The sequence below is a fragment of the Grampus griseus genome (assembly GCF_964374135.1).
Source record: "Grampus griseus genome assembly, chromosome: 7".
Classification (NCBI taxonomy): Eukaryota; Metazoa; Chordata; class Mammalia; order Artiodactyla; family Delphinidae; genus Grampus; species Grampus griseus.
The window spans coordinates 113,175,096-113,202,769 of NC_139001.1; the positions used below are offsets into that span (position 1 = coordinate 113,175,096).

Sequence of the window (27,674 nt, forward strand, 5' to 3'; positions counted from 1 at the left end):
CAATAATGGGGTTCGGCTGCATTTCACCTTTAGGGACGCCAGTTCTAAGCACTAGGCAAAATGATTTAAGGGACATAACAAATTAACTCCAAAAGTTCTAAACGGACCGACCAAAGCACAGAAAATCTTGCAAACGTTGGCCATGACTTAGGTTTTCAGAAACACGACAAGCACGTATGTACACACAGAATGCCCCATCATGACATATGATGTGAAAAAAGAATGTGTACTTAACAGTATGCCTAACAACATCCATTTCTGCAAAACAAAAAATACACATGTATATTCGACCGTATGGCAAAAATTCTAGAAGATAGACATTTTATAAGGGAAATCTCTAGGGATTTAATTATTTTCCCCATGTACCTATTCCATATATATATATATATATATATATATATATATATATATATATACACACACACACACACACACATACATACACACACGTACACACGATTTCTAGCTTTTCTACAATTATGATGCATTACTTATGCAATAAAAATATTTTTTCAGTTAATTCCAACTCTAAAACAACTTGAACAATACCTGTTTCAAGAACCTGGGCACTTAGAAGGGAGTTTACAGGGATGAGTAGTCTCTAAAATTTGTTCCGGTGGATTGTGCCCAGCCAGGCCCAGGGCCCCCTGACCCAAGAAGGGCAACCAGGGCTCCTTCACCTGTGGTTCTTGTGGCCATGGCCATGTGCCCTCTGCTGCTGCATGGGGCTGAGCTGATGGGCCTAATGGCACACCTCCATGTACCAGCAACAGGCCTGTATTTCCCACAAGGAAACCAACCCTGGGGTCCCAAACAGACTATGGCAATAGCAGGTATGATCAGACCACAGGAGGGTCTCCCTTCTGCCCTCGGGGTCGAAGCTCAGCACCCCTGGATCAAGACACAAAAATCTAGGCCTGAAAGACAGTAGTGATCAAGCCAACACATGGTAGGATGTTCAGATGCAGTAGTGAAGCAAAGGAAAAGCAAAAGACATTTACTTTTAAAAGGTGGTCATAGGACTTCCCTGGTGGCACAGTGGTTAAGAATCCGCCTGCCAATGCAGCGGACACAGGTTTGATCCCTGGTCCAGGAAGATCCCACATGCTGTGGAGCAACTAAAGCTGTGCACCACAACTACTGAGCCTGCACTCTAGAGCCCACGAGCCACAACTACTGAAGCCTGCGTGCCTAGAGCCTGTGCTCTGCAACAAGAGAAGCCACCGCAACTAGAGAAAGCCCGTGCACAGCAACAAAGATCCAACACAGCCAAAAATAAATAAATAAATTTATAAGAAATAAAAATAAAAAATGGTCATAACACTCACATACACACGGTCTCTCACACACACCCTCACTCATACTCACCCCCATTTCTCACACTCACAAGCACACACACACATTTCCTCTCTGGCATGTGCTGACACAGCAGGAGTGAAGCTCAGCGCAGAGAGGACAGGCCTCAGGCAGGCAGTTGCCAGAGTGTGGAGGTGACACAGAGCCATCCCAGGACCTTGGCTGTACCACAAGACTGCACCACATAACCCTGAAGCCAGCAGCCATGCCACCCTTCCAGCGGGCCACTTTGTGTTGTTCAACATAGTAAAATGGTAGGTGCGTGGAGGGCGGCTAACTGGCAGACCCTCACATGGCCCGACATCCCAGGATGGAAGCATGAAAAGTAGAGTCACCCAGCACATTCCAACGTCAGTAGACATGAAAAGTATGGAGGTGGTACCGACCCAGCAGCTGCTGTCCACAAGTACCAGATTTGGCCCTGAGCCCCAAGGGAGTGCCCTGGATAGGAACCCTGGCCCCGCACTTGGTCTGCACATGAAAGCCATGACCATACACCCAAGGGCTGGCCCAGGGCTGCACTTGCAAATGGAGGAGACCAGGAGGGCCTGAGTATCCTGGACATGGGAAAAGATGGGCCCTGAGACCATCCTGTTTCGATGCCCACTGGAAGGGGCATCCAGAGCCATCTGTGAGGTAGCATGCTCACCGGTTGGTAGAGCCATTGTAGCAGTAGTTGGGCAGGAAGTCGTAGTTGAGCTCCCAGAAGACATGGAGGGTGATTCTCCCGTAGGGCGCTGACACATTGTGGTTGGCCTCCCGGAACATGGCATCAAAGCTGTCCAGAGTCAGGTACCTGCTCAGCAGCCTGTGGGTCATGCGGTTGATTTCCAAGAGGCCATCCAGCTCCTGTGGGACCACAAAGACAGGGGCGTGAGGACAGAGCTGGGCCTGGCATGGCGGCCTCCATCCTCTACGTGGGTAGCGCCATGGTGGTGGGCCGGGAGCAGGCAGAGGAGGACGTGGACGGCGAGGGGCTGCACTGAGAGGGGGCCAGTGAGCTAGGCCAAGAACGCACGTGGTGGCGGTCTGGCAGGTGACACAAGCTTACTTCTCACACCTAAATTCGTGTCCTCTCCACTGCTCTTAAAATGCCCCTCCTTTCCATGGTTGCCCCCGAAATGGCCACTGTCCATTCTCTACTGCAATTACCTCCCACTGTCCACTGCTGGCCTCCAAACCCCTCACAGGGCAGAGAACACTGGGATGTGTCCACCCCCACCCAACGGCACACAGTGTGTCCTCAGGTGTTAGCCTTAATTAGCTTTCCTAACGCACCTGAAGTTACTCAAAAGCATTGCTGTGCAGCAGAACTGGCAAGCATGTTCAGAGGTGGCCTTCCAGGCTCTCACACTGACTGTTCATAAACCTGCCCAGGTCTGTACTATCCCCTGAGGCAGCCACTGGCCCCATATGGCAACAAGAATGTGGCTGGTCCAAACTGAGATGCGCCATATGTGTGAGATGCACAGATTTCAGAAACTGAACATGAAAACAAATGTAAGATATCCACGTCAATAGAGTTCTTATAATAATTATATGTTGAATTGTTAATTTTTGGATATATTGGGTAAATAAATTAGATTACTAAAATTAATTCCTCCAATTTCTTTCTCCTTTTCTAATGTGACTACGAGTAAATTTAAAATGGTCTCTGGGCAGAAGCAAGAACTACAATCCTGCAGCCTGTTGAACAAAAAACACATTCACAGAAAGACAGACAAAATGAAAAGGCAGAGGACTATGTACCAGATGAAGGAACAAGATAAAACCCCAGAAAAACAACTAAATGAAGTGGAGATAGGCAACCTTCCAGAAAAAGAATTCAGAATAATGAGAGTAAAGATGATCCAGGACCTCAGAAAAAGAATGGAGGCAAAGATCCAGAAGATGCAAGAAATGTTTAAAAAAGACCTAAGAAGAATTAAAGAACCAACAAATAGAGATGAACAATACAATAACTGAAATGAAAAATACACTAGAAGGCATCAATAGCAGAATAACTGAGGCAGAAGAACGGATAAGTGGCCTGGAAGACAGAATGGTGGAATTCACTGCTGCAGAACAGAATAAAGAAAAAAGAATGAAAAGAAATGAAGACAGACTAAGAGACCTCTGGGACAACATTAAACGCACCAATATTCACATTATAGGGGTCCCGGAAGGAGAAGAGAGAAAGAGAAAGGAACCGAGAAAATATGTGAAGAAATTATAGTCGAAAAATTCCCTAATGTGGGAAAGGAAATAGCTACCCAAGTCCAAGAAGCGCAGAGAGTCCCAGGCAGGATAAACACAAAGAAAAACATGCCGAGACACACAGTAATCAAATTGACAAAAATTAAAGACAAAGAAAAATTATTAAAAGCAACAAGGGAAAAACGACAAATAGCATAAAAGGGAACTACCATAAGGTTAACAGCTGATTTCTCAGCAGAAACTCTACAAGCCAGAAGGGAGTGGCACGATATATTTAAAGTGATAAAAGGGAAGAACCTACAACCAAGATTACTCTACCCAGCAAGGATCTCATTCAGATTTGACAGAGAAATCAAAAGCTTTACAGACAAGCAAAAGCGAACAGAATTCAGTACCACGAAGCCAGCTCTACAACAAATGCTAAAGGAACTTCTCTAAGTGGTAAACGCAAGAGAAGAAAAGGACCTACAAAAACAAACCCAAAACAATTAAAGAAATTGGTAATAGGAACATACATACTGAAAATTACCTTAAATGTGAATGGGTTAAATGCTCCAAGCAAAAGACACAGGCTTGCTGAATGGATTTAAAAACAAGACCCATATAGATGCTGTCTACAAGAGACCCACTTCAGACCTAGGGACACATACAGACTGAAAGTGAGGGGATGGAAAAAGATATTCCATGCAAATGGAAACCAAAAGAAAGCTGGGGTAGCAATACTCAAATCAGATAAAATAGACTTTAAAATAAAGAATGTTACAAGAGACAAGGAAGGACACTACATAATGATCAAGGGATCAATCCAAGAAGAAGATATAACAATTATAAATATTTATGCACCCAACAGAGGAGCACCTCAATACATAAGGCAAATGCTAACAGCTATAGAAGAGGAAATCGACAGTAACACAATAATAGCGGGGGACTTTAACACCTCACTTACACCAATGGGCAGATCATCCAGACATAAAGTTAATAAGGAAACATAAGCTTTAAATGACACAACAGACCAGATAGATTTAATTGATATTTATGGGACATTCCATCCAAAAACAGCAGATTACACTTTCTTCTCAAGTGCACATGGAACATTCTCCAGGACAGATCACATCTTGGGTCACAAATCAAGCCTCAGTAAATTTAAGAAAATTGAAATCATATTAAGCATCTTTTCCAACCACAACACTATGAGATTAGAAATAAATTACACGGAAAAAAAACATAAAAAACACAAACACATGGAGGCTAAACAATATGCTACTAAATAACAAAGAGATCACTGAAGAAGTCAAAGAGGAAATCAAAAAATACCTAGAAACAAATGACAACAAAAACACGATAATCCAAAACCTATGGGATGCAGCAAAAGCATTTCTAAGAGGGAAGTTTGTAGCAACACAACCCTACCTCAAGAAACAAGAAAAATCTCAAATAAACAATCTAATCTCATACCTAAAGGAACTAGAGAAAGAACAAACAAAACCCAAAGTTAGTAGAAGGAAAGAAATCATAAAGATCAGAGCAGAAATAAATGAAATAGAAACAAAGAAAACAATAGCAAAGATCAATAAAACTAAAAGCTAGGGAAAAGAAAAAAAGGTCTCTGGCTTGCATTCTATTTATAGTGGTCAAAACCTCAACCGAATCACATTAAGACCAAGGGCAATGAAACACCATGCCCCAGCCCAAGCCAGGCTGAAGGAAGAGCCACTGTGGGCTCTGTGGCCAGACAGCCTGGATTCTGAGGAAGGAGAGGTGGGCCCAGCAGACACCTGCCCCCCACCTGCTTCTCTAGGAACAACAGTCTTCCTGAAGTTCTCACAAGCTCATTACCATTTGCCTGCAGCCATTATTCTTGGAAGATAGATTTGGCACGAAATCCTTAAGTTGCATTTCCTTCCCTGCTGGCAAAGGTCTGAGGACAATTGGATTTTCTTTCCCTGATCACTCTGCTTAGATACCCAGAGGGTTTTTCCTTTTCCTTGAAAGTCCAATACTATAATGTTAACTACAGTGTTCTTTGGTGTTGGCCACTTTAGGTCGTCTTCCCATGTATGCAATATTTGCTTCTAATATGTATTCATACTGTTTTTTATTTCATCAAAGTTTTCTTTAAGTAGCTTTTTTTTTTTTTTTTTTTTTTTTTTTGCGGTACACAGGCCTCTCACTGTTGTGGCCTCTCCCGTTGCGGAGCACAGGCTCCAGACGCGCAGGCTCAGCAGCCACGGCTCACAGGCCCAGCCGCTCCGCGGCATGTGGGATCTTACCAGACCGGGGCACGAACCCGTGTCCCCTGCATCAGCAGGCGGACTCCCAACCACTGCACCACCAGGGAAGCCCTCAAGTAGCATTTTTAATGTTTGTTCCATCTCATTGCTTTGGTTTTTGTCTTCAGGGGCCTTCTATGATAGGTATGTTGAATCTTCACCGTCCATCATCTCCATGACCTTCTCTCAAATCCTTTCTGTCTGTCTTCATTTCCTTTTAATTTTTAAAACGTTCCTCCTTTCATTCTTTTGCCATATCTTTTGCCATAGTGAGGTGTAACTATTTGTTCTTCGAAGTCAATTTAGAATTGTGCATATGAAGAGCAGATGCCCAGGTAGGCCCAGCTCAGTGAGTGCACACCTCTTGAGTTCTATGCCAAAAATGAACCTACCATCAGGTCAATTTATCAATAATGACAAAAGCAGAAGTAGCTCCAACCCCCCAAATCTGCTGAGTCTGAGAAAAAGGAGAGCACTTACAACTATCGATGTCAGGTCTTCACTCTCAAATCGCCCAATTGCCAGTTCCAGGGATTTGTACATGGCGGTGGAGACGCGCTGGGTAATCAGACGATTGAGGTCTATGGACCTGCCCAGGAGCTGGGCACAGAGAGTGGAAAGCATGAACATTAAGAAACAAATAAGCAAGAGAATACGGATCTATCCCAGGAAACTGATTCCAAAAGATAAGACAGACAAATAATGTACAAAATTTAGATGACAGTATGATCAAATACCCTACTTTCCTAGAGCCGAAATTCTGTAAGTCAAAGCTATAAAAGGACTCTTATAGTGTACTTACACTTACATCACAGACAGAAACCCCAAGCCTCCCCAGAGATCCTGGAGAGCCTGGGTCTGGCACTTAGCGTACCCCTTGTAACGGGTTCAGGGCCACCTCCCAGCACAGAGCGGCCTGCGTGTGCCTTACCCCTCACCGTGTCACAAGGATGAGTAGGAGAAAACTACTCCATCTCTACTGCAGAGTCCTAACAACATGTGCATACCTCAGTATCATTTCAATAACATAAAAATACTGGCAAAACCCTGGTGAAAATGTCCCAAAATGTGAATGGTGGTTATTTGTAGATAGAATTACATGAGATTTCCCTACAGTTTTCTGTATTTTCCTTTTGGTGATGTATATATGTTATTTTTAAAGAAACAAAAAAAAACAAGCACTGTATTATTACTCTCTGTGCTGGCCAAGAAGCAGTTCCTCCCCACCACTCTGAGCTGACTAGAGTCCACATCTTCTTTCTTTTAAGCTCTGTCTTTTGGGCTCCTGGAAAGGAGTTGTGCTTGGGCCAGGCCTCCTGGGAACTGTGCAGGGCAGCCTTCCCTTGTGTGTCAGGTTATGCAAGAGAAACTGCTTATCTTTAAAACCTCAGCTCTTTACATGGATGGTCCCACAGCCACATACATACTGACATCTATTAAAACCTGAGGAGCTCTAAGAAAACCCCACTATTTCCACTGCTGGTTCCATGCCTCACCGTGCCCAGGAAAGGCCTGGCTCACCTGCACGTGCCTCTGCTTGAGCAGCGTCTCATAGCGATTAGATGGCGGGAGATGGATTGTTGCACCCTGATTCTTGCATTCTGATCGTAACCGTTTGTCAAGAAGCAAACTAGCATGGAAGGAAGAGAGGACAATTTCTCACGTGCTGTGAATTTTAATGGAAATGTCAGATCAAGTTGCCCAAGATTTTGTACCCAAATTACAAACACATACTCACCTTCCTGCCATAACCTTATAATATGCAAATATCTGGTCAGCCAGCTTATAAACAAATTGGTCAAAGCAGAGATTCACCTAAAGGAAAGGAAAGGAAAGCGTGCATTAAATTTTGCTTCCCTAGGGAATTCCCTGGTGGTCCAGTGGTAAGGACTCTGCACTTTCATTGCCAAGGGCCTGGGTTCAATCCCTGATCAGGGAACTCAGATCCCCCAAGCTGTGTGGTACGGCACGCCCCCCGCCCCCCAAAAATGCTTCCCTAAACCAAGATCAAATAACAGAACTTAAAAAAAAAATTTTTTTTTTGATCCAGCAATTCCACTTCTAGGTATTTAAATGGAGACACTAACTCAAAATGATATCTGTACCCCAGGGTTCCTGCAGCACAACAGCCAAGACATGGAAACAACCTGTGTCCACTGATGGTTAAATGGATAAAGAAGGTATCTACACACACACACACACACACACACACATATGGAATATTACTCAGCCATAAAAGAGAAGGAAACCCTGCCATTTTCGACAACATAGATGGACCTTGAGGGTGCTATGCTAAGTGAAATAAGACAAATACTGCATGATCTCACTTATATGTGGAATCTAAAAAAAACCCAAAAACAAACCCATAAATACAAGAACAGATTGGTGGCTGCAGAGGTGGAGCATGGGAGAACTGGGTGAAGGGGGTCAAAAGGTACAAACTTCCAGTTATAAAATAAATAAGTTCTGGGGATTGAATTAAAAAACAAAACAAAACCACAAAACCCCAACCCTTTGTCAAGGCAACTAAAACAGGCTCTTATGAGAAAACAGAAACATCTTTACTGTCCAACAATAGCAGATTAAATCCATTTCAGTGGGACCAGGAATGACCACCACACCACCACTGAAAATTATGTCAGAACCTTACTTACTGATGGAGAAAAATGCTCCAATTCTCTTAAATACAATGGAATATAAGAAAGTCTCTGTTCTTCACGTGCTCCCAGGGGCTATCGTGCACTGCATCTGGGGGCAGCTCCTGACTCCAGGCTGTATGTCCCAAGAGCCGCTGCCCGTGGCCTCCTCTGGGCTCCCAACATCAGTCAGAGTTGCAGGGTGGACACAGTCTGTGACTTCACCCTCAAAACTGTATCCTCACTTGCAAATGGGGCTAGCACATACCCCTCGGAACTGGGATGAGGACACCCTGTGCTCAGAGCGGAGCTGCTCCAGGACCCACGGGTCTCTGTCCCAGCCCACCCTGCCTCACCCAGGAGCCCACGACATCTCCCCCAAAGAAGCACTTCCTGTGGTTTTTGTGAAGATATGGGGAAGGAGACCCAGATGTATAATGTAATCTGCTGAGGTTAAATTCTCTTACATCTTGAGCTAGAAAATAAGATTTTTCTCCTTAGCTGCATGTACACAGACTTAATAATTCCACTTGTAGGAATTTGTCCTCAAGAATAATCCAATACAACTAAAAAGATACGTGCAAGGAAGTTCATCAAAGCATTATGTATAATTAAAAGTAAAAAGCTAAAACTAGAGAAATTAAATAGAGGTTGGTTCAGTGCATCTCTTCTGTACAAGGCCCCTGCTCTAGACTGTGTTCATGAAAGAAACAGGCAAGATATGCAGTGTTCATGCCATGCAGTCACGTGAAAAGGATGTCCCCCAACAGCTGATGTTTTAAGACCCCAATCATCCTGTGTGGATGCACAGAAAAAAGTGCAGATAGAAGGGTTCAACCCAAAATGTTTATTTCAAAGTTCATTCCATTGTTTGAACCTCCGTGTATTAAAAAGAAAGGTTGTTCCCTCTAACACTCAGAGGAAAAAGGAAAATTTTAAAAGTCTATTAAAAGTGCCTGGGCCCTCACCTCTGCCTCGATTTCGTCATAGAGAAACTGCTTGTTGAACCTGGTGAGGGCATAGTGGGCGCTATCGTTGTACAGGTCCAGCGAGTAGAGAACGTACCTGCAGAGTGGGAGAGAGGTCAGGCCAACCGCCCACACGGGGTTTCTCGGCTCTCACACCCTGCCCTCCACGGGAAATGTAACCCTCACTGTCTTCCTCTCTCATGAGGAAAAACAATCTCTTACTTCAAATGCCAAACTCGGCTTCTGTGAGGGCCCTAACAGAGGCCCCAGCAAGCTGGCCAGACCCTTGGCAGGACATGCCTGGCTCAGCCACGCCCAGGGCGCCTGCTGGGTCCACGAGGGCCTCCTGCAACTTCATCTTCTCAGTTATCACGTTTCAAAGATTTTCACCCCACTCTGCAGTATTTTTAATAACCACAAGAATGAGTCATTTTCTTATTTTTAAGAATAAGCTGTCGACTTAAAAAGAAAAACATACAAAGGTCCTGGGCCCCAGAGCTGACCCTGAGCACACCTGGTGTGGCCAAAGCCCCTCTCTCCCTGGACAAATGGTGGTAGCCGACGGTCTTCAGAAGTAAGGTCCCTCTGAGGGCTTGAGGCACGTAAGCAGAGGGCCCAATGTGGCCCTAGAGGCGCACACACGCTCATCAAGGCCTCTAACGCTACGAAACAGACACCACGGCTGCTGCAGAGTGAGGGAAGGCCGCCCTCCTGACGTGCACAGGCAAGGACAGTGGCGGGAGGACCCGCTAGGCAGGGCCCCAATCTGCTCACTACACGACGCCCCGTTTGCTATTACTTTCCCTCCATGGACTTCATATTTTCAAAATCTCTGACCCCCTGCCCTGACCCTGAGCTTCAAACTCTAAACAAAGATGTTCAATGAACATTTCCTCTCCCAAATCCATCTGAGTCGGAGGCCATGCCACACACAATTGCCAGGCTACCTCTCCCCTTGCCAAGTTCCCAGGCCTCACAGCACCTGGACACAGTGGACTTGATTAGCTCTACTGCCTCAGCTCTGGATTCCAGTCTGAAGCCAAGACACCTGTTCCTTGTATTGATATCTGAAGTCTCACCCCAAGAATTACGACTTCAGGGAATTCCCTGGTGGCGCAGTGGTTAAGAATCCACCTGCCAATGCAGGGGACACGGGTTCGATCCCTGGTCCAGGAAGATCCCATGTGCCACAGAGCAACTAAGCCCGTGTGCTGCAACTACTAAGCCTGTGCTCTAGAGCCCACGAGCCACAACTACTGAGCCCGCAAGCCACAACTACTGAGCCCACACACCACAACTACTGAAGCCCACGCGCCTAGAGCCCGCATTCTGCAACAAGAGAAGCCACCGCACCACAACAAAGAGTAGACCCCGCTCGTCACAACTAGAGAAAGCCCGCGCACAGTGACGGAGACCCAACATAGCCAAAAATAAATAAATTAAAAAAAAAAAAAAAAAGAATTACGACCTCAAATGAAGTGCTGAGAACAGTCACCCCTCCCCCACCTCCCGGCTCCCAAATGCCACCAAGGGCCTCAGTCACACAGACAGAAGGCTGGGACAGGCTTCCAGGACACTCACTCCATCATCGACGCTTCCTTGGTCTCCAGGATGTGGTCTGTCAGGATCCAGGGCATGGACATCTCGATGGGGAACTGGATCCTCCTGCCCATGGTCAGCTCCAGGAAGAACTCTCGGAACCACAACTGCGAAAGGTCACAGCACTGCTGGAGCGTCTCTTAAGGAATTCAAATAACACCACATTAATATTCCGCAAGCAGAGAAGACTGCACAGGACAATGCGAGGGGGCGCGTGCCAGGCTCTCAGCCCTGAGCTGTGGAGAGTGCACATGAGCAGGGAGGGGTCACGTGTGCCTTGCACAGTGTGGCCACAGGCAAAGTCACCTGGACATGCTGATTCTCACTCACAAACAGAGCAGAGTCAGCGTCCAGCCCCACGGGCCCAGCACGGACACCACCGCCCACCAACGGGAGCTGGTCAACACTGCGCGCCTTCTGGTGGGATTTATTTTATACGGGATACAGACACAGCATTACGGGCACACTTGGTGCAGGTCTATCTAACGCAAAATAGATTGAAAAAAAAAATGTTTCCATCTTTTTATGAAGAGAAAAACAAAAGCCTTACTATTACTCTAAACCTGCAGCACTTGCAGCCAAGATAGAGGCCCCCCACCCTGGATAATGGCTGCAGCACAGAAATAAACGTGGACGGCTCCACGATGACAAAGGGCATCCACACGTGCCCCGGTCACCCTAGGACGGGCTGTGCACGTCAGGTCACCTGCCACCTTCCACACATTGCAGTCGTGGGCGGCTTCTGATATTTATCACCACCTGCGTCTCGAGCCAGGTGACAGTCACATTGGCCTGCGTTGCTGACCCAGTTCAGGTTACAAAGACTTTGCGTCCAGGTCACTGGGCCAGCCCCGGGCCCACAGGCCTCACCCTTCTAAGGGCCATGCCACATGGAGGGAACCCCCAGCCGGCCGTGCATTTAAAGCAACAGGTGAGGGAATGTCATGAGGGCGGCAACTTGTGTCACTGCCTGGGTGCGTGAAGGGACCACAGCAGGGGCGACCAGGCAGGCAGAAGCATTCTAGATGGTGTTAGTGGTGTTAGAACATGCTGGGCCGGACACTGGTCAGCAGTAGCTCTTACCACTGAAATTTATCAAGTGGGTGTAGAAGAATGACTCGCGATGAAATTTTTCTATGTCCAGTATGGTGGGCCCCTCGAGGCTACTTCTCAAGGTTTTCTTGGAACCACTTTTGTCTGCAATGAGGGACTCTAGCATGGTTCTCACCATGTAAAGCTGCATTATCCAAGGAGACATTTGTGGGGGAGAAGATATACATGGCACATTAGTTACGACAAACGCAGATAAACCACGAGGGGGACTGCCCCGTGGACACCATGCCGGCTCGCAGGGGCGGCGCCCATCCACGAGGCCAAGTCGCTGCTGCTTGGGACAAAGAACTTGGAGCAGAACCCTTCGCCTCGGGCCGTAAATACCAACAAGAAAAACAAACAATGTCTTACCACCAAAGGTTAATAGAGGCGGATAGGTGTAGGACTGCCTCAGAAACGCGTTAACCACATGCAAGAGCCTTTCCGTGCCCACAGACTTGAGCTGCCTGAGCAGCTCAGCAGAGCTCAAGGACTCCGCCATGGTGCGCACCAGGTAGAGCTAGACACGGACAGACGGGAGAGCGGAGACAGCGTTAGTCACACGCAGCACAGGGCAGGGACAGACACGCGGACGAGTGAGGAGGGCGCCAGCGTGCTGGCAGACAGGGGACGGACAGACCCCGGACGGCACCCTCCCTGGGCAGCAATGACTTCCTCCCAGGTGCCCCAGAGGTTTCATACACAGTCAGCAACATGCTCTGCTGGTAATTCTCTGAAAGACTGACAGAAGCGATTCTAAAAGCCCCCAACACAGAGATGATGAGTAAGAAGTACAAAGTCCCAAAACAGGAGGGGAAAAGCCAAAGGGCATAGTAAATCAGGTATAAGGGTCAGAGAAAAGCTGCCTGGGGGCAGGAGGGAGCTGAGTACGCCAGGAGAGGGTGCAGCAGAGGTAGCTGAAGACCACAGACACACCAAAGCTATGTTTTTAAATTTCCAAAAATTTTATCTTTAGGAATGATCATTTTTAGAGCCAACATAAAAATTATAACCATACATTTAAACACCCACCAGGCAACACAGCATAAATACAGACACATAGATTTTCACCCACATTTTTGGGATAGGAGTTGATGCAGTTAAAGTTCTGCATGCAAATAACCAAACCCAAGAATCACAGGGTGTCTGCACCCCAGAGTCACTTGGGCAAGGAATAAAGGAGCAAAAAAGACACAGGCAGTACTTTATCTGCCCAAGCAGACAGCGGTGAGGTTATTTCACTCCCAGCCCCCCTACCACCCTCCAGCTCAGGGTCAGCCCACTCAGGGGAACAGGCAGCGACAGGGGATCGGGGAACAAGAACCTGGGTGCTAGAGGGTCCCACGGCGCGCCGTGGCACTTTAATGTCAAAGCCGCTCTTGGGGTCCTTCTCGCCCCGCAGGGCCGGGTCGTTGAAGGGCTCGTGCCCTGTCTCCCAGTCACACACGGTCTTCCTGATGGCCTGCAGGACACTAAACCGCCCGTCAAGCTGTCAGGGCAGATGCAGTGCTGACAGGCTCGGCACCTTTACAGTCACAGCATCGCTTCGCCTCTCACACAGACAACTCTCACACATGAATCCCTCCGGAGGCAGCGGGGAGATGTGGTAATGGACCAGTTCAACGTGAAACTTTAAAAATAGATCGTTTTCTTGGGGACATTACTACCCTCAGAGGATCTAATGTAGTTGCATTTTGCATCAATTAGCCCAAACGTGATGTTTTATTTCCTAAACACTGAGACATACTCAGGGCAGCAAGAGGACAGACCCCAAACATCACCCAGAGCTGAAACTCAACCTCCCTGCGAGTCATCCCATTTTCTAACTTGAATTTGAAGTCACCAGCACAATACTGGGGACTTTGCCCATGTCCCCAACTCACTCGGACATCGGGATGCCCCCACTCCCAACAGGGCTCCACCATTCGGAGTCTTCCACAGCGCCACCCTCAGGGCAGACGCCACACCCACACACCCATCCTAATCACCTCACGGGGAAAGCTCTAGCTAAATCCAGAGTTACTCTAAGGCTACGCTGCATATTTCCCAGTGGTGAGGCTCCATCACAGTAAGCGTGAGCAAAACCAAGGCACTACTGAAAATATGAAAACCTTTACTAAGTCCTCCAGGAGAGAGAACAAAAACTGGGAAACCTCACAGTGTAAGATCTTATTAATGCTAAAGTCATACCATATCAGGTGACAATTATATACAGCAACAAAATGAAATCAGTACATGTGTGAGCCCCTGTGAGCTTCATTTTAGGTAAATGTCTCTGAAAGAAAACTTTATCTAAAAGGCTAAACATTCATAGAAAACTAGCTCAAGATTGCTACAGGAACTCTGCAATATGTATGTACTGGGTTGGCCAAAAAGTTCGTTCGGGTTTTTCTGTAGCCTCTTACGGAGAAACCTGAACAAACTTTTTGGCCAACGCAATAGTTTTTGACTCATTTGTAAGACAGGCGAGAAGGAACAGAAGCAAAAATACTGAAGAAATGGGAGATGAGATTCTGGGTTGTGTGTCCCTACAGGCCTGGTGAACAGAACTGCCAGACAAATTTTGAGACACTCCCAGGCCCCAGATAAGCACACCCTTGTCCCTGGGTCTCCAGACTGCCTGGACCTTCTGTAGTTGATTTATTGTGGGTTGCTCAGGTTAATAATTGGACCCACTGCATTACATTTAGAGGAAATTCACCCAAAGGGTGCCTGGAGGTTGAATATAAATGCACTTTATGAAAATGTTAACTCTACAGCTGTTCAAACCTAAGCTGATCCTTCAGTTTTGGATGACCGTGCAGGGAGTGTGTGCAGCAGCGCTGACCTCTGGATGACGTTTTTCTTCTTCTTGATGGCCTGCCTGAGCGGCTCCCTGAGGGTGACCTGGGAGAAGTCCTGCAGCGCGGCGTAGACAGTGTGGCGGATGGCATGGTTGAACACGCTCTCCATCCTGCCCATCAGCACCTGCAAGCCTTTGATCATGGCGATCACCTGCAGGGGCACGGACACATGATCTTCAGTGTGCTGGAGGGTCACAGCTGAGCTCCATGGGCCTGACACATGCCAGGAGACTGCCTCCCCCAAGCACCGGGCCTCTCCCTGGCCTCCTGCGTTTCTGCTCTGCACCTGCAGCTGTCCCTGTTCCTAGGTCTGAACCCATCAGACCATGAGTGCCTCGAGGGCAGGGACAGATCTGCTTGGCCTGGAGCCAACATGGGGATTTGGTAACTGACTCAAAATACTGCTGAATGCCTTAGGGTGCACCTCTCTGTGAAAGACTTCAACAAAACAGAAAAAGATTCAGGAAAGCAAATTTGTTATTATCTGGACAGGAAGAAAGAAGTTACAAGCTTGTAACCCAAATCCCATCTTTAAACCAGCGGTCCCCAACCATTTTGGCACCAGGGACCGGTGTCATGGAAGACACTTTTTCTGAGGATGGGGTGGGGGGGAAGGTTTTGGGATGATTCAAGTGCATTACATTTATTGTGCCCTTTATTTCTATTATTATTACATTGTACTATATAATGAAATAATTATACAACTCACCATAATGCAGAACCAGTGGGAGCCCTGAGCTTGTTTCCCTGCAACTAGATGGTCCCATATGGGGGTGATGGGAGACAGTGACACCCGAACTGTGTTGCTTATGTCCCGTCTACTCCGTAAGATGCAGCTTAATTGTCACTTGCCACTCACTGATAGGGTTTTGATACGTGTCTGCAAGCAATTGATTTATTATGGTCTCTGTGCAGTCAAACCTCTCTGCTAATGATAATCTGTATTTGCAGCTGCTCCCCAGTGCTAGCATCACTGCCTCGGCTCTACCTCAGATCATCAGGCGTTAGATTCTCATAATGAGCACACAACCTAGATCCCTCACATGCGCAGTTCACAGTAGGGTCCGCGCTCCTATGAGAATCTAATGCCGCCGCTGATCTGACAGGAAGCAGAGCTCAGGCAGTAATGCGAGCGATGGGGAGAGGCTGTAAATACAGATGCAGCTTCGCTCGCTCGCCTGCCGCTCACCTCCTGCTGTGTGGCCAGGGGGTTGGGGACCCCTGTGTTAAACAATAATGGCACAGTGAATTAATATGCATAAAAAGGTCAGAAGAAAATGCACTGAACTGCTTAAAGTTCATTTTTGTGATGGCATCAGAGACATGATCCTGTCCTCAACTCACATGTATGTTTTCTCTGTTTGCTTTGAGGATTATATGATGAATCTGGGTTGCTTTTCTAATGAGAAAAAAAAGGGAACTTTTCTATTTAAAACAACAAATTCTCCAACTGAAGTTGAATTGAATTCAAATTCACAGCAATCTGAATGAAAATGAAATTACTATATATTCAAACTTATGGGATGTAGGAAAAGGTGTGCTGAAAGGTAAATTTGGAACTTTGGATGCATATATTAGAAAACAGAAAAGCCTAAAGATAATAATAACCTAATACTGATCACCAATTTATAAAAAGGTAAAACAAAATAACCCTCTCCAAAAGTAGAGGGAAATGAATATCTAAAAGCAAAAATTAATGAAATAGAAAACAAGCATATAATAGAGGGTGATCAACTAAGATAAAGCTGTTTTATAAACAAACAAGTGCTCAGCAAGACTGATCAAGAAAAAACAAACAGATAAGGCATGAATTACAAGCATTACAAATAAAGAGGGGACACTACCACACGATTTACAAATATTAAGAGATTATGAGACTATACTGGAATAGGATAAACATACAGATCAGTGGAACAGAATTAAGAGTCCAGAAATAAACCCTCACATTTATAGTCAATTAATTTTCAAGAAGGGTGTGAAAATAATTCAATGGGTTAATATTATCGTTTCAACAAATAGTATTGGTACAACTGAATATCCACATGCAAAAGAATGAAGCTGGACTCCTGTGTAGGAAAGGGTCATCTCAGCAGGCCTGGGATGACCAAACCCTGCACGTTCCCAGGAAAGGTCTGGCCCTTGGTTGGCTCCTAGGAACCAACTCTGAGCCACTGGAATACGCAGCCTGAAGAATGTCTGTGTGCCTGAGGCTTTGGGCCATTGCAATAGCAGTTTCACCAGATATTTTATGCTAACAATGTGATTTATAGCAAACAGCTGTTTTTGCTCTGGATCTGGAGTCTGAGTAGCTGAGGTCAATCGTGCATGTGCTACATGCCTACATTACTGACCCTCAATAAAATTCCTGGACACCAAGGCTCAGGTGAGCTTCCCTGGTTGGCAGCACTTTGCATCTGTTATCACCCATCACTGCCAGGAGAATTAAGCACATCCCCTGCAGCTCCAATAGGAGGGGGACACTGGAATTTGCACCTGGTTTCTCCTGGACTTCACCCAGGTGTCTTCTCCCTTTGCAGATTTTAATTTGTGTCCTTTTGCTATAATAAATCATAACCTTGAATAGAACAGCTACTTAGTCCTGTGAGTCCTTCTAGCAAATCTAGCCTGAGGGTGGTCTTGGGAACCCCTGACAGAACACCCTACCTCACACCATAAAAAAATTAACTCAAAATGGATCACACCTCAAATATATGAGGCAAAACATAGGAATAAATCTTTGTGACTTAGGTTAGGCAGTAAAGCACAAGTAACCAAAGGAAAAATTGAAAAACTGAACTTTATCAAAATTAAAGACTTTTATGCTTCAAAAGACCCCATGAAGAAAGTAAAAAGTTAATGGGAGAAAATACTGCAAATCATATGTCTGATAAGAACTGGTATCTAGAATATATAGAGAACGCAATAATAAAAAGACAACTAATTCAATTAAAAAATGGGCAAAGGATCTGAACAGACATTTCTCCAAAGATATACAAACTATCAATAAGCACAGAAAATATGCTCAACAGCATTAGTTGTTATAAAAATGCAAATCAAAACCACAATGAGATATTACTTCACATCTAGTAGGATAGCTGGAAGCAAAGGACAGATATCAGGGGTTGGCAAGGAGTTGGAGAAAGTGGGACCCTCTAGCACTGCTGGTCAGAATGTCAAGTAGTGCTACCACTTGGCAAAACACCTGGTAGTTTCTCAAAATGTTAAACACAGAGATACCATATGACCCAGCAATTCTACTCCTAGGTGTATCACCAGAAGGAACGAAAACAAGTCCACACAAAAGTTCACAGCAGCATTACTCAAAAGTGAAAAACTAAAACAATCCAAGTATCCATCAGCTAATATGGATAAATAAAATGTGACATATACATACGATGGAATGTGATTTGGCAATGAAAAGAATGAAATACTGATACATGTGTGAACCTTGAAAATATTATGTTAAGTGAACGAAGCCAATCACAGCCACGTATTGTATGAAATGCCCAGAATAAGCAAATCTACAGTCAGACGGTAGACGGGTAGCTGCCGCGGGATGAAGAAAGGGGAGAATGGGGGTGGGGGGGTGACTACCAATGGGCTCCTTTTTGAGGCGACAAAAATGTTCCAAATTTGATTGTGATTGCACAATTCTGTGAATAGGTATCCCCGAAGCACTGGATTTTACCCTTTAAATGGATGAACTGTATGGTATGTGGGGGGAAAAGCTGTTACCAATAAGATGAGAACTTACTATGAAAAACTGTGTCAAAAATTAGAAAATTTAGAAAGATTCTTAGAAAAACTTTCAAAATACAACTTACCAAAACTGATACAAGAAGAAACAGAAAATCTGAATACCCCTACGTATAGCAAAGACATTGAAAGTTTCAAAAACCATCCCATAAAGGAAAAGCTTCACCAATAAATGCTAGAAAACATTTAAGGAAAAAAATAACATCTTACACAAACCACTACAGACAACAGAAAAGAAGGAAGTGCTGTGAGCCACTTTACAAAGCCAGCATCCAAAAACTAGAGTGGAAGGTTATCAAAAAGCAATGTTACCCACTCCTCAGGTGTGGGCTAAGCACAGTGACTTCCTCCCCAAAAGCGCCCTATGAAAGGGGGCGATGGCCGGTGTGGGTAACCTCAGCCAGGTGACCAAGGGCAACACCAGCAATGATGAACCACAGTGACAGCATGGACCTCGCATGTGAGGTGATGAAAACAGCTCTGTGGTCCTCCTTCGCAAAAACTACAACCCCAGTCTAATCAAGAAAAAAACATCAGATAGGGCTTCCCTGGTGGCACAGTGGTTGAGAGTCCGCCTGCCGATGCAGGGGACACAGGTTCGTGCCCCGGTCTGGGAGGATCCCACATGCCGCGGAGCGGCTGGGCCCGTGAGCCATGGCCGCTGAGCCTGCGCGTACGGAGCCTGTGCTCCACAGTGGGAGGGGCCACAACAGTGAGAGGCCCGCGTACCGCAAAAAAATCAGATAAATTCCAATTGAGGGACATTCTAACAACACCTGACTAGCACTCCTCAAAACCGTCAAGGTCATCACAAACAAGAAAAGTCTGAGACACTGTTGTGACCTAGAAGAGCCAAAGGACACAAGATTGACTATATGTGATGTAGGATCCTGGATCAGAGGAAGAACGTTATAGAAAAGTGAGGAAATATGAATAAAGCAAGGGCTTTAGCTAATAATAATGTATTGATACTGGCTTATTAAAAATGTAACAACACTAATGTAAGATGTTAGTAATAAGTGAAAATGGGTGTGGGGTATATAGGAATTCACTGTACTACCTTTGCAATTTTTCTGTAAATCTAAAAGTATTCTAAAATGAAACACTGAAAGAAAAAAGTATTATCAAAAGCCACTCTTACTCATGAACCTTAATGCAAAATCCAAATCAAAATATTAATAACTTATATCCAGCAATATATAAAGAGGATAATATATCATGAACAAGTTGAGTTTAAACCAGGAATGCAAGGCTAGCTTAACATCAAACCGGATCCAAAAAATCCTCTCAGTGTAAATCTACCACATTAATGGAATAAAAAAGTCATAAAACTATCTCAACGGATGCAGAAGTGTTTTATAAAACTAATAGAAAATCCATGATAAAATCTCTTAGCAAACAAGGAATAGAAGGCCACTTTTCTGATCTGAGGAAGGGTGGCTATAAGGAACCTACAGCAAATATATCATACGGTGAGATGCTGAAAGCTTTCCCTTTGAGATGAGAAACAAGACAAAGATGCCTGGAGCCTCCTTCTATTTAATGAGTAGGGATCCTACCCTACTCATTAAAAAAAAAAAAACAGATTAAAAAAAAAAAAACAGAAGGGGGAGAAATAAAACTGTCATCATTTCCAGATGATATGATTATATAAGTAGAAAATCCAAAAGAATATATGGGTAATTTATTATAATTAATAAGTGAGTTTAGACAAGTTGGTGGATACAAGGAAAATACAAAAAATAATTCTGATTTTAAACATCAGTGATAAACATTTAGAAAAAAATTAAAATACACCATCAAATATCAAATACCTAGAAATAAAGCCAACAAAAGGTGTGAAAAAGTTTTACAGATGAAAAGAAATCTTAGAGAATCTTAACAAATGGAGGGACATACCAGATTCATAAAAGACTTAATTTTATAAATCTGTCAATTCTTCCTAAAATGATCTATAGGTTTATTCATATCCTCATAAAAAATTCTAACAGGTTTCACTGGGACATGGAAAGGTGATTCTAAAATGTTTATGAAAATACAAAGAGCAAGAATAGCTAAGGAACTCTTGAAGACAGAAAGACCTGCTTTACCAGACGCATGATTAACTATTGTAATTAACACAGAGGGGTGTTAGGAAAGGATAGACAAACTGACCAATGGATTAGAACATGAGCAGAAACACACCTGCCCAGGTATGGTCACCTGACTCACAACAGAGGCGGCAAGAAGAGCAGTTGGGAGGGTTGGTGGGGACATTTCAGATCCAAATGTGAAAGCAGAATAAGACATCCAGAAGACAACACAGGAGACATCTTCATGACCTTGGGGTATGCAAAGATTCCTTAAATAAGGCAGGAAATGTACAGCTACAAAATCTACATCCAAACACTGGGTGGCAGAGCAATTAAGAACTATTCATCCAAAGGGTCCTAACGACAGTGCGGAGCTGGGGGCCACACAGCTGTGAAAGGGGCTCTTCTCCCTCAGACACCCAGGTCCTGGCTCACTCCTCTTGTGTGTGGCCATAAAGAAGCTGCTGCAGCTCCCAGGCTCTCACTCAGAACATACCCCGCCTGCCCCAGGGGAGTGTCCACGCAGAGACCGGGAACCCACAACCTATTTTACTCTCTGTTTTGACAACTGTGACAGATGCAAAGGGCCGCCCTACACAGATACAATGACATCAGATAAGCAGTTCATTCATGTTTTTGCCTTTGCTTTGTAAAGGGAAGACAGTTTCAGGCCAGAGTCAAAGAAGGAAGAGAAAGCAGACAAAGCACACCTCCACCAGGGCGAACTTCTCCTCGCTGGTGTAGTTGTAGCGGGTGGCACGTTCATACTCCTCGGCGTTGTCAGGGCAGTCCTTGTTGGAGTACTTGTCCGTTGGGTGCACAAGTTTCCACGAATACTGGTGTGGTCAAAAAGAGGGGAGATAGCCACACTGAATGCGAAATGCTTAACTGCTGGTCTGACTCACAGGACCATCACCAAAGCTACCTAAGGTCAGCCTTCTATTGTTCACTGAGTCTGAAAGTCACACAGCGGCATGTGTGCTCGCACACACATGCATACTATACATGCACACATGGGCACATGTACACTACACGTGCACACACACACAGACACCACACACACGCATACATAGTCCATCTCCATAAAACTGCAAAATCTTCTGGCAATGTGACTTCAGGTTCAAGTAATACATCAGAAACTTAAGACATACATGAGGTAAAAAGGCCTGGATATTTTATGTGGAATATCTAAGACTATAAGCGTTTCACCTCCATTTCTAAAAGAATCAGCCTTTCAAACAATCAGGTACCCATCCAAATATAATCATCCTTATCTGAGCAAAATAAACAACAAAAGGGAAAATCCTCTATGACTTACGGGTATCCAAATCTTTCTATGCATCAGAAACCACTTTACTAATCCTAAACTCATGGCTAGAAATACACAGAGAGTGCTGTTTTAAAACAATGAGCATTAAAAATCATCATAACAATACAAATTTAATTCTATCAATATGTTTTAAAAGATAAGGCCCTTTATTTGTAATATATGTAAATGAAGTGTACACTGAGCCGTCTTAGAAACATTTAAATTAATATATACTCCTATTTCTAGTGCCAAAGATAAAAAGCCAATTTGTTCTCGATCCAAAGACCAAAGTTAATGCAGAAAAAATATAATTTAGTCAAGTTTGGGAAGAAAAGCACTTCTAACCAAGTAGGGAGTACATTTCCAAATAAAAGTGAGAGTGCCCACCACTTCCATCACATGAGCACTCCACTGGGACAGCAGCTGCAAGCCCTGCAGCGCCAGGTCGAAGAGCTTCCGGTACTCAGCATCCGTCTTCTGAGCCTCCTGGCGGCCTGAGCCTGTGACCACCTAGAGAAGACAGAGCATCAAGAAGTCACAAACGTCCAAGAAACCACCTATCAAACCCAATCTAGAAGCCTACCCCAAATGCACACTCACAAAGTAGAAAATGATATGAGCACAAGACTCTTCCGTGCATCAAAAGGCAGAGCAACTGCAGAGCCCGCGTGATGGGCACACGTAGCTCAAAACACAGAGAAAGGCCACCACAGCCTGTGCTGGAGGGGTTTGCAGACCTGGTCCTTCCTGAAACATGCGCACAGTATGTTTCTAACTTAGCTAATAAAGGAAAACGTGCGCATATGTGTATTTGCTTATATCAAATAATGAAAACTTAGATTTAAGAATGTTTATCTACAGGCCAGGAAAGCAGAGGGTAGAGAGGAAGGCAGACTTCTCTGAACATACCTCCTCTGACAGATCTGACTTTAGAACCACATAAACAGTTTATATATTATGATATAAAATTGAATTGGGGGAAAAAGCAATCCCCCAAACTCAAATGCAAAATGAAACAATGAACTGAGCTGTGTAGGACTGAATTGGCATTGTGACCACACAGAGGAACCATGTAGTGTAAGTGCCTAACATTAAGGTTTTGGTTGCCAAGTCATCCATTTCAAAGACATCCATCTTGAATAAACATATTGCCAGCTACCCAAGTAGATAAAGAGCCAGCCCACCCATGAAGTTCCCCTTCTAGAAAGCCCATAGTGACCTAGATAACTGCCAACAGGGCTTTTCTCCTCCCACACCTTCATCCCTGCTCTTATGTTTTAAATTCACCAACAGTGAACCCGTGAAACCCTAGGCACCCCACCCTCAGCCCTGACAAAGGCAGAGCCCCAGGTCTGTGCTCCCTCCCTCTCTACCTATGACCTCGCTTTGGGGCTCTGGGTGTGCTGTGTACCCTCTAGGACCTGTGAGTAATCAAACTTGTTTTTCTCAAAGTTCCTTGATGGTCACTGCAGAGAGTATGTGGCAATCGTGAGGACCATAAGGGCCAGTCCAGCCACAACACTGGCTCTGGTGTGGGCTGGAGGTGGGGTGTCTGTGGGGACTGCCAAGAGGAGTACAGGTCCAGGCATCACTATCTGTAGGCTGAGACCAACACAAAACAAACCACTTCAGTGACTTTGAGAAATAACGATTTGATGTAACATCCCTAGAGGAAGAAATCTAAGGACAAAATTAACTGCAAAATAAATCTGAAGGGCTTCCCTGGTGGCGCAGTGGTTCAGAGTCCGCCTGCCGATGCAGGGGACGCAGGTTCATGCCCCGGTCCGGGAAGATCCCACATGCCGCGGAGGGGCTGGGCCCGTGAGCCATGGCCGCTGAGCCTTCACGTCCGGAGCCTGTGCTCCGCAACTGGAGAGGTCATGGCAGTGAGAGGCCCGCGTACCGCAAAAAAAAAACAATAATAATAAAATAAAAATCTGAATTTCTAGTAATTGTTATTAGCAGTGCCAGTACTGCTATTTTCAGTGCCAGTACTTCTATTTTAAGACTGCTGAGTGTATACTGAGACGTGTAATCTGACCCCAGTCAAAATATGCTGGGTTTCCCTGGTGGCGCAGTGGTTGGGAGTCTGCCTGCCGATGCAGGGGACGCGGGTTCGTGCCCCGGTCTGGGAAGATCCCACATGCCGCGGAGCGGCTGGGCCCGTGAGCCATGGCCACTGAGCCTGCGCGTCCGGAGCCTGTGCTCTGCATCGGGAGAGGCCACAACATGAGAGGCCCGTGTACCGCAAAAAAAAAAAAAAAAAGCAGAAGTCTTTAAGAATGAGGACTTTCACCATGGGAGAAAAAAGAAAAAGGCAGAAGGAAACTGAAGTAGATTGACTAGAAAACAGTACTCCAAAAGCTGGTTTGTTTCTTTAGATATGCTAGGGAATCAATTATTTTAACACATGATGCATAAAGCAAAGGAATCCAGCTCTGGAAGGCGCAAGGAGCTGAGAGGACCACCAAGCTGAGGCCTGGTGAAGTCTCACATCAGGGCAGGGGATGCAGCCGTCCACATCCCAGAGAGTCAGCTGGACCCCCCAGCAGCCCTCAGCATGGCCACCGAGAGGCCAAATAGGCCGGGACAGTGGGAGCTGACTATGACCAGGGCCCTGAGCCGGCAGCGTACAGACACACAGGGGACAGAAATCATGATAAATGACACCAGAGGGAATGAGGGAGATGGCTGGGACAGGCATGTCAACCAACTGCAGTGTATGGAACTTATTTGGGTCCTGAGGCACACAAACCTGGAAAAATACACCACTAATGATAATGAGCAAACGGGAAATCTGAACAATGACCCACTATTTAATATTAGGGAATACATTTGTTGGTTTTTTAGGTGGGATGGTATTATGGTTATATGTTAAAAAGGGCCCTTATCTTATAGAGACACATGGGAAATACTTTCAGAGAGAGTGCTATGTTATCTTGGATTGCTTCAAGCTAACCCAGACCGAGGCACAGGGTTGGAGGAATAATTGAAAAGGGGCAGGTGATTAAGCTCAGCGTGGCACCTGAGGGGCCAGGACTGGTCTCCCCCTTTGTATGCTTGAACATTTACGTAACGGAGAAATTGAAAAACAAACAAGCAAACAAAATTTATACCCAGAACCTGGCTCTGGTCACTGTTAGAAACTGAACAGATCTGGGGGCTCTTGAGGACTCAGGGTCTGTGCACAGCTGCACTGACATTCTCATGAACTATTCAAACCCAGCCGCTGTCCCTGCTCAGTACAAATCCTTACCCTCTAGTCAAAAGAAACTGAGCAAACAACTTGAAAATAAAATTAAAAAGATAACTCCATTTACAATAGGATCAAAAGGAATAAAACACTTAGGAATAAATGTAACAGAATAAGTACAAAGCTTGTACTCCGAAAATGATAAAACATTTTTGAAAGATATCAAAGAAGGACTAAACAAATGGAAAGACATCCCCCATGTTCATGGATTGGAGGTCTCAATCTTGTTAAGATGGCAATACTCCCCAAACTGATATACAGATTCAGTGCAATCCCTATTAAAATTCCAGATGCCTTATTCTGTAGAAATTGACAGGTTGATCCTAAGATTCATAAGGAAACGCAAAGGATCCACAAATAATCTTGACAAAGATGACAAAACAATCTTTAAAAAGAAGAACAAAGCTGTAGGGCTTCTATTATCTGGTTTTAAGATTTACTATAAAACTGTAAAATCAAGACAGTGTGGTAGTGGCATAAGGACTGACAAAAGGTCAATGGAACAGAACTGAGAGCCCAGAAATAAAGCCTCAGGAGTAGAATCAATTGATTCCCCCCATCACCCAGTTTTACTGAGAAATAACTGACACACTGACACTCAACTTTGTATTAGTTTAAGGTGTACAATGATTTGATATGCATATATTGTGAAATGATTATACAGTAAGTTAACATTCACCAACTCACATGGTTACAATTTTTTTTCTTGTGATGAGAACTTCTAAGATTTACTCTCCTAGGAATTTTCAAATATGCAATACCGTATTGTTAACTGTAGTCACCATGCTGTATATTACATCCCCAGAAATTATTTATCTTATAACTGAAAGTTTGTACCTTTTGACCATCTTCACCCATTTCTCCCACCTCTTGCCTCTGGCACCCACCAATCTGTTCTCTGTAGCCATGAGTTTGTTTTTTTTTAGATTCCACATAAAGGGATATTAAATAGTATTTGTCTTTCTCTTTCTGACTTATTTCACTTAGTATAATGCCCTTTAAGGTCCATCCATGTTGTCACAAATGCCAGGATTTTGTTCTTTTTAAGATTTTTTTTGATGTGGACCATTTTTAAAGTCTTTATTGAATTTGTTACAATATTGCTTCTCTTTTATGTTTGGGTTTTTTTTGGGCCACAAAGCATGTGGGATCTTAGCTCCCTGACCAGGGATCAAACCTGCACCCCCGTCATTGGAAGGCGAAGTCTTAACGACTGGACCACTAGGGAAGTCCCAGGATTTCCTTCTTTTGTATGGCTGAATAATATTCCATTGCATACTGTATGCCACATTTTCTTTATCCATTCATCTGTCTATAGACACTTAGGCTGTTTCTTTGCTTTGGCTCTTGTAAATAATGTTATAATGAATATGGAGGTGTACAGTCAGTTGATTTCTGTTGAGGGTGCCTTCAGTGGGGAAAGAATGGAATTTCAAAAACAGTACTGGGGGGCTTCCCTGGTGGCACGGTGGTTGAGAGTCCGCCTGCCGATGCAGGGGACACGGGTTCGTGCCCCGGTCCGGGAAGACCCCACGTGCCGCGGAGCGGCTGGGCCCGTGAGCCATGGCCGCTGAGCCTGCGCGTACGGAGCCTGTGCTCCGCAACGGGAGAGGCCACAGCAGTGAGAGGACTGCGTACCGTGAAAAAAAAAAAAAAAAAAGTAACTTAAAATGGATCATAGATCTAACTATAAGAGCTAAAACTACAAATCTCTTAGAAGAAAACAAGGGGTAAATCTTTGTGACTTGGGTTAGGTAATGGTTTCTTCATTATGACCAAATGCACAAACAACCAAAGGAAAAATAGATAAAATTGGACCACATCACAAATAAAAAATTGTGCTTCAAAGGACACCATCAAGACAGCAAAAAGACACAGGAGAAAATATTTGAAAATCACATAACAGATAAGGGATAGAATATAAGAACTCACACAACTCTACAGTAAAAAGAAGGTAAATAACCCAATTTAAAAATGGGCAAATGACTTCAAGAGACATTTTTAAAAACTGGCCAATGAGCATATGAAAAGATACTCAGTTTCATTAGTCATTAAGGAAATGCAAATCCAAACCACAACCAGATACCACTTCACATTCACTAGGATGGCCAGAATCAAAAAACAGCAACAAGTGCTGGCGAGGATGTGGGGACATCAGACACTCACAGACTGCTGGTGGGTGTAACATAGTGCAACCACCTTGAAAACAGCCTGGCAGTTCCTCAAAATGTTCAGCACAGAGGTGCCATAAGACTCAGCGATTCCATTCCTAGATAGCTACCCAAGAGAAATGAAACCTTATGCGCACACAACACTTGTACGTG

The 27,674-nt window shown here is 44.7% G+C and overlaps 1 protein-coding gene across 4 annotated transcripts in view; it reads right to left on the bottom strand.

The window, feature by feature from the left end:
- CYFIP1 (cytoplasmic FMR1 interacting protein 1) overlaps positions 1-27,674 on the bottom strand; it is a 93,780-nt gene that overhangs the window by 20,889 nt on the left and 45,217 nt on the right. For 3 of the 4 annotated variants that reach the window (XM_082657881.1, XM_082657882.1, XM_082657883.1), the window contains exons 12-22: positions 22,485-22,607; positions 21,499-21,624; positions 14,945-15,111; positions 13,442-13,589; positions 12,109-12,262; positions 11,008-11,164; positions 9,427-9,523; positions 7,561-7,637; positions 7,344-7,452; positions 6,303-6,422; positions 2,006-2,205 (exon numbers count right to left, since the gene is read on the bottom strand). In XM_082657881.1, coding sequence (XP_082514007.1) covers positions 2,006-2,205; positions 6,303-6,422; positions 7,344-7,452; positions 7,561-7,637; positions 9,427-9,523; positions 11,008-11,164; positions 12,109-12,262; positions 13,442-13,589; positions 14,945-15,111; positions 21,499-21,624; positions 22,485-22,607 — 1,478 coding nt within the window. Of the gene's footprint in view, positions 1-2,005; positions 2,206-6,302; positions 6,423-7,343; positions 7,453-7,560; positions 7,638-9,426; positions 9,524-11,007; positions 11,165-12,108; positions 12,263-12,489; positions 12,638-13,441; positions 13,590-14,944; positions 15,112-21,498; positions 21,625-22,484; positions 22,608-27,674 lie in introns of all 4 variants that reach the window. The other variant, XM_082657884.1, reaches the window with a different exon arrangement.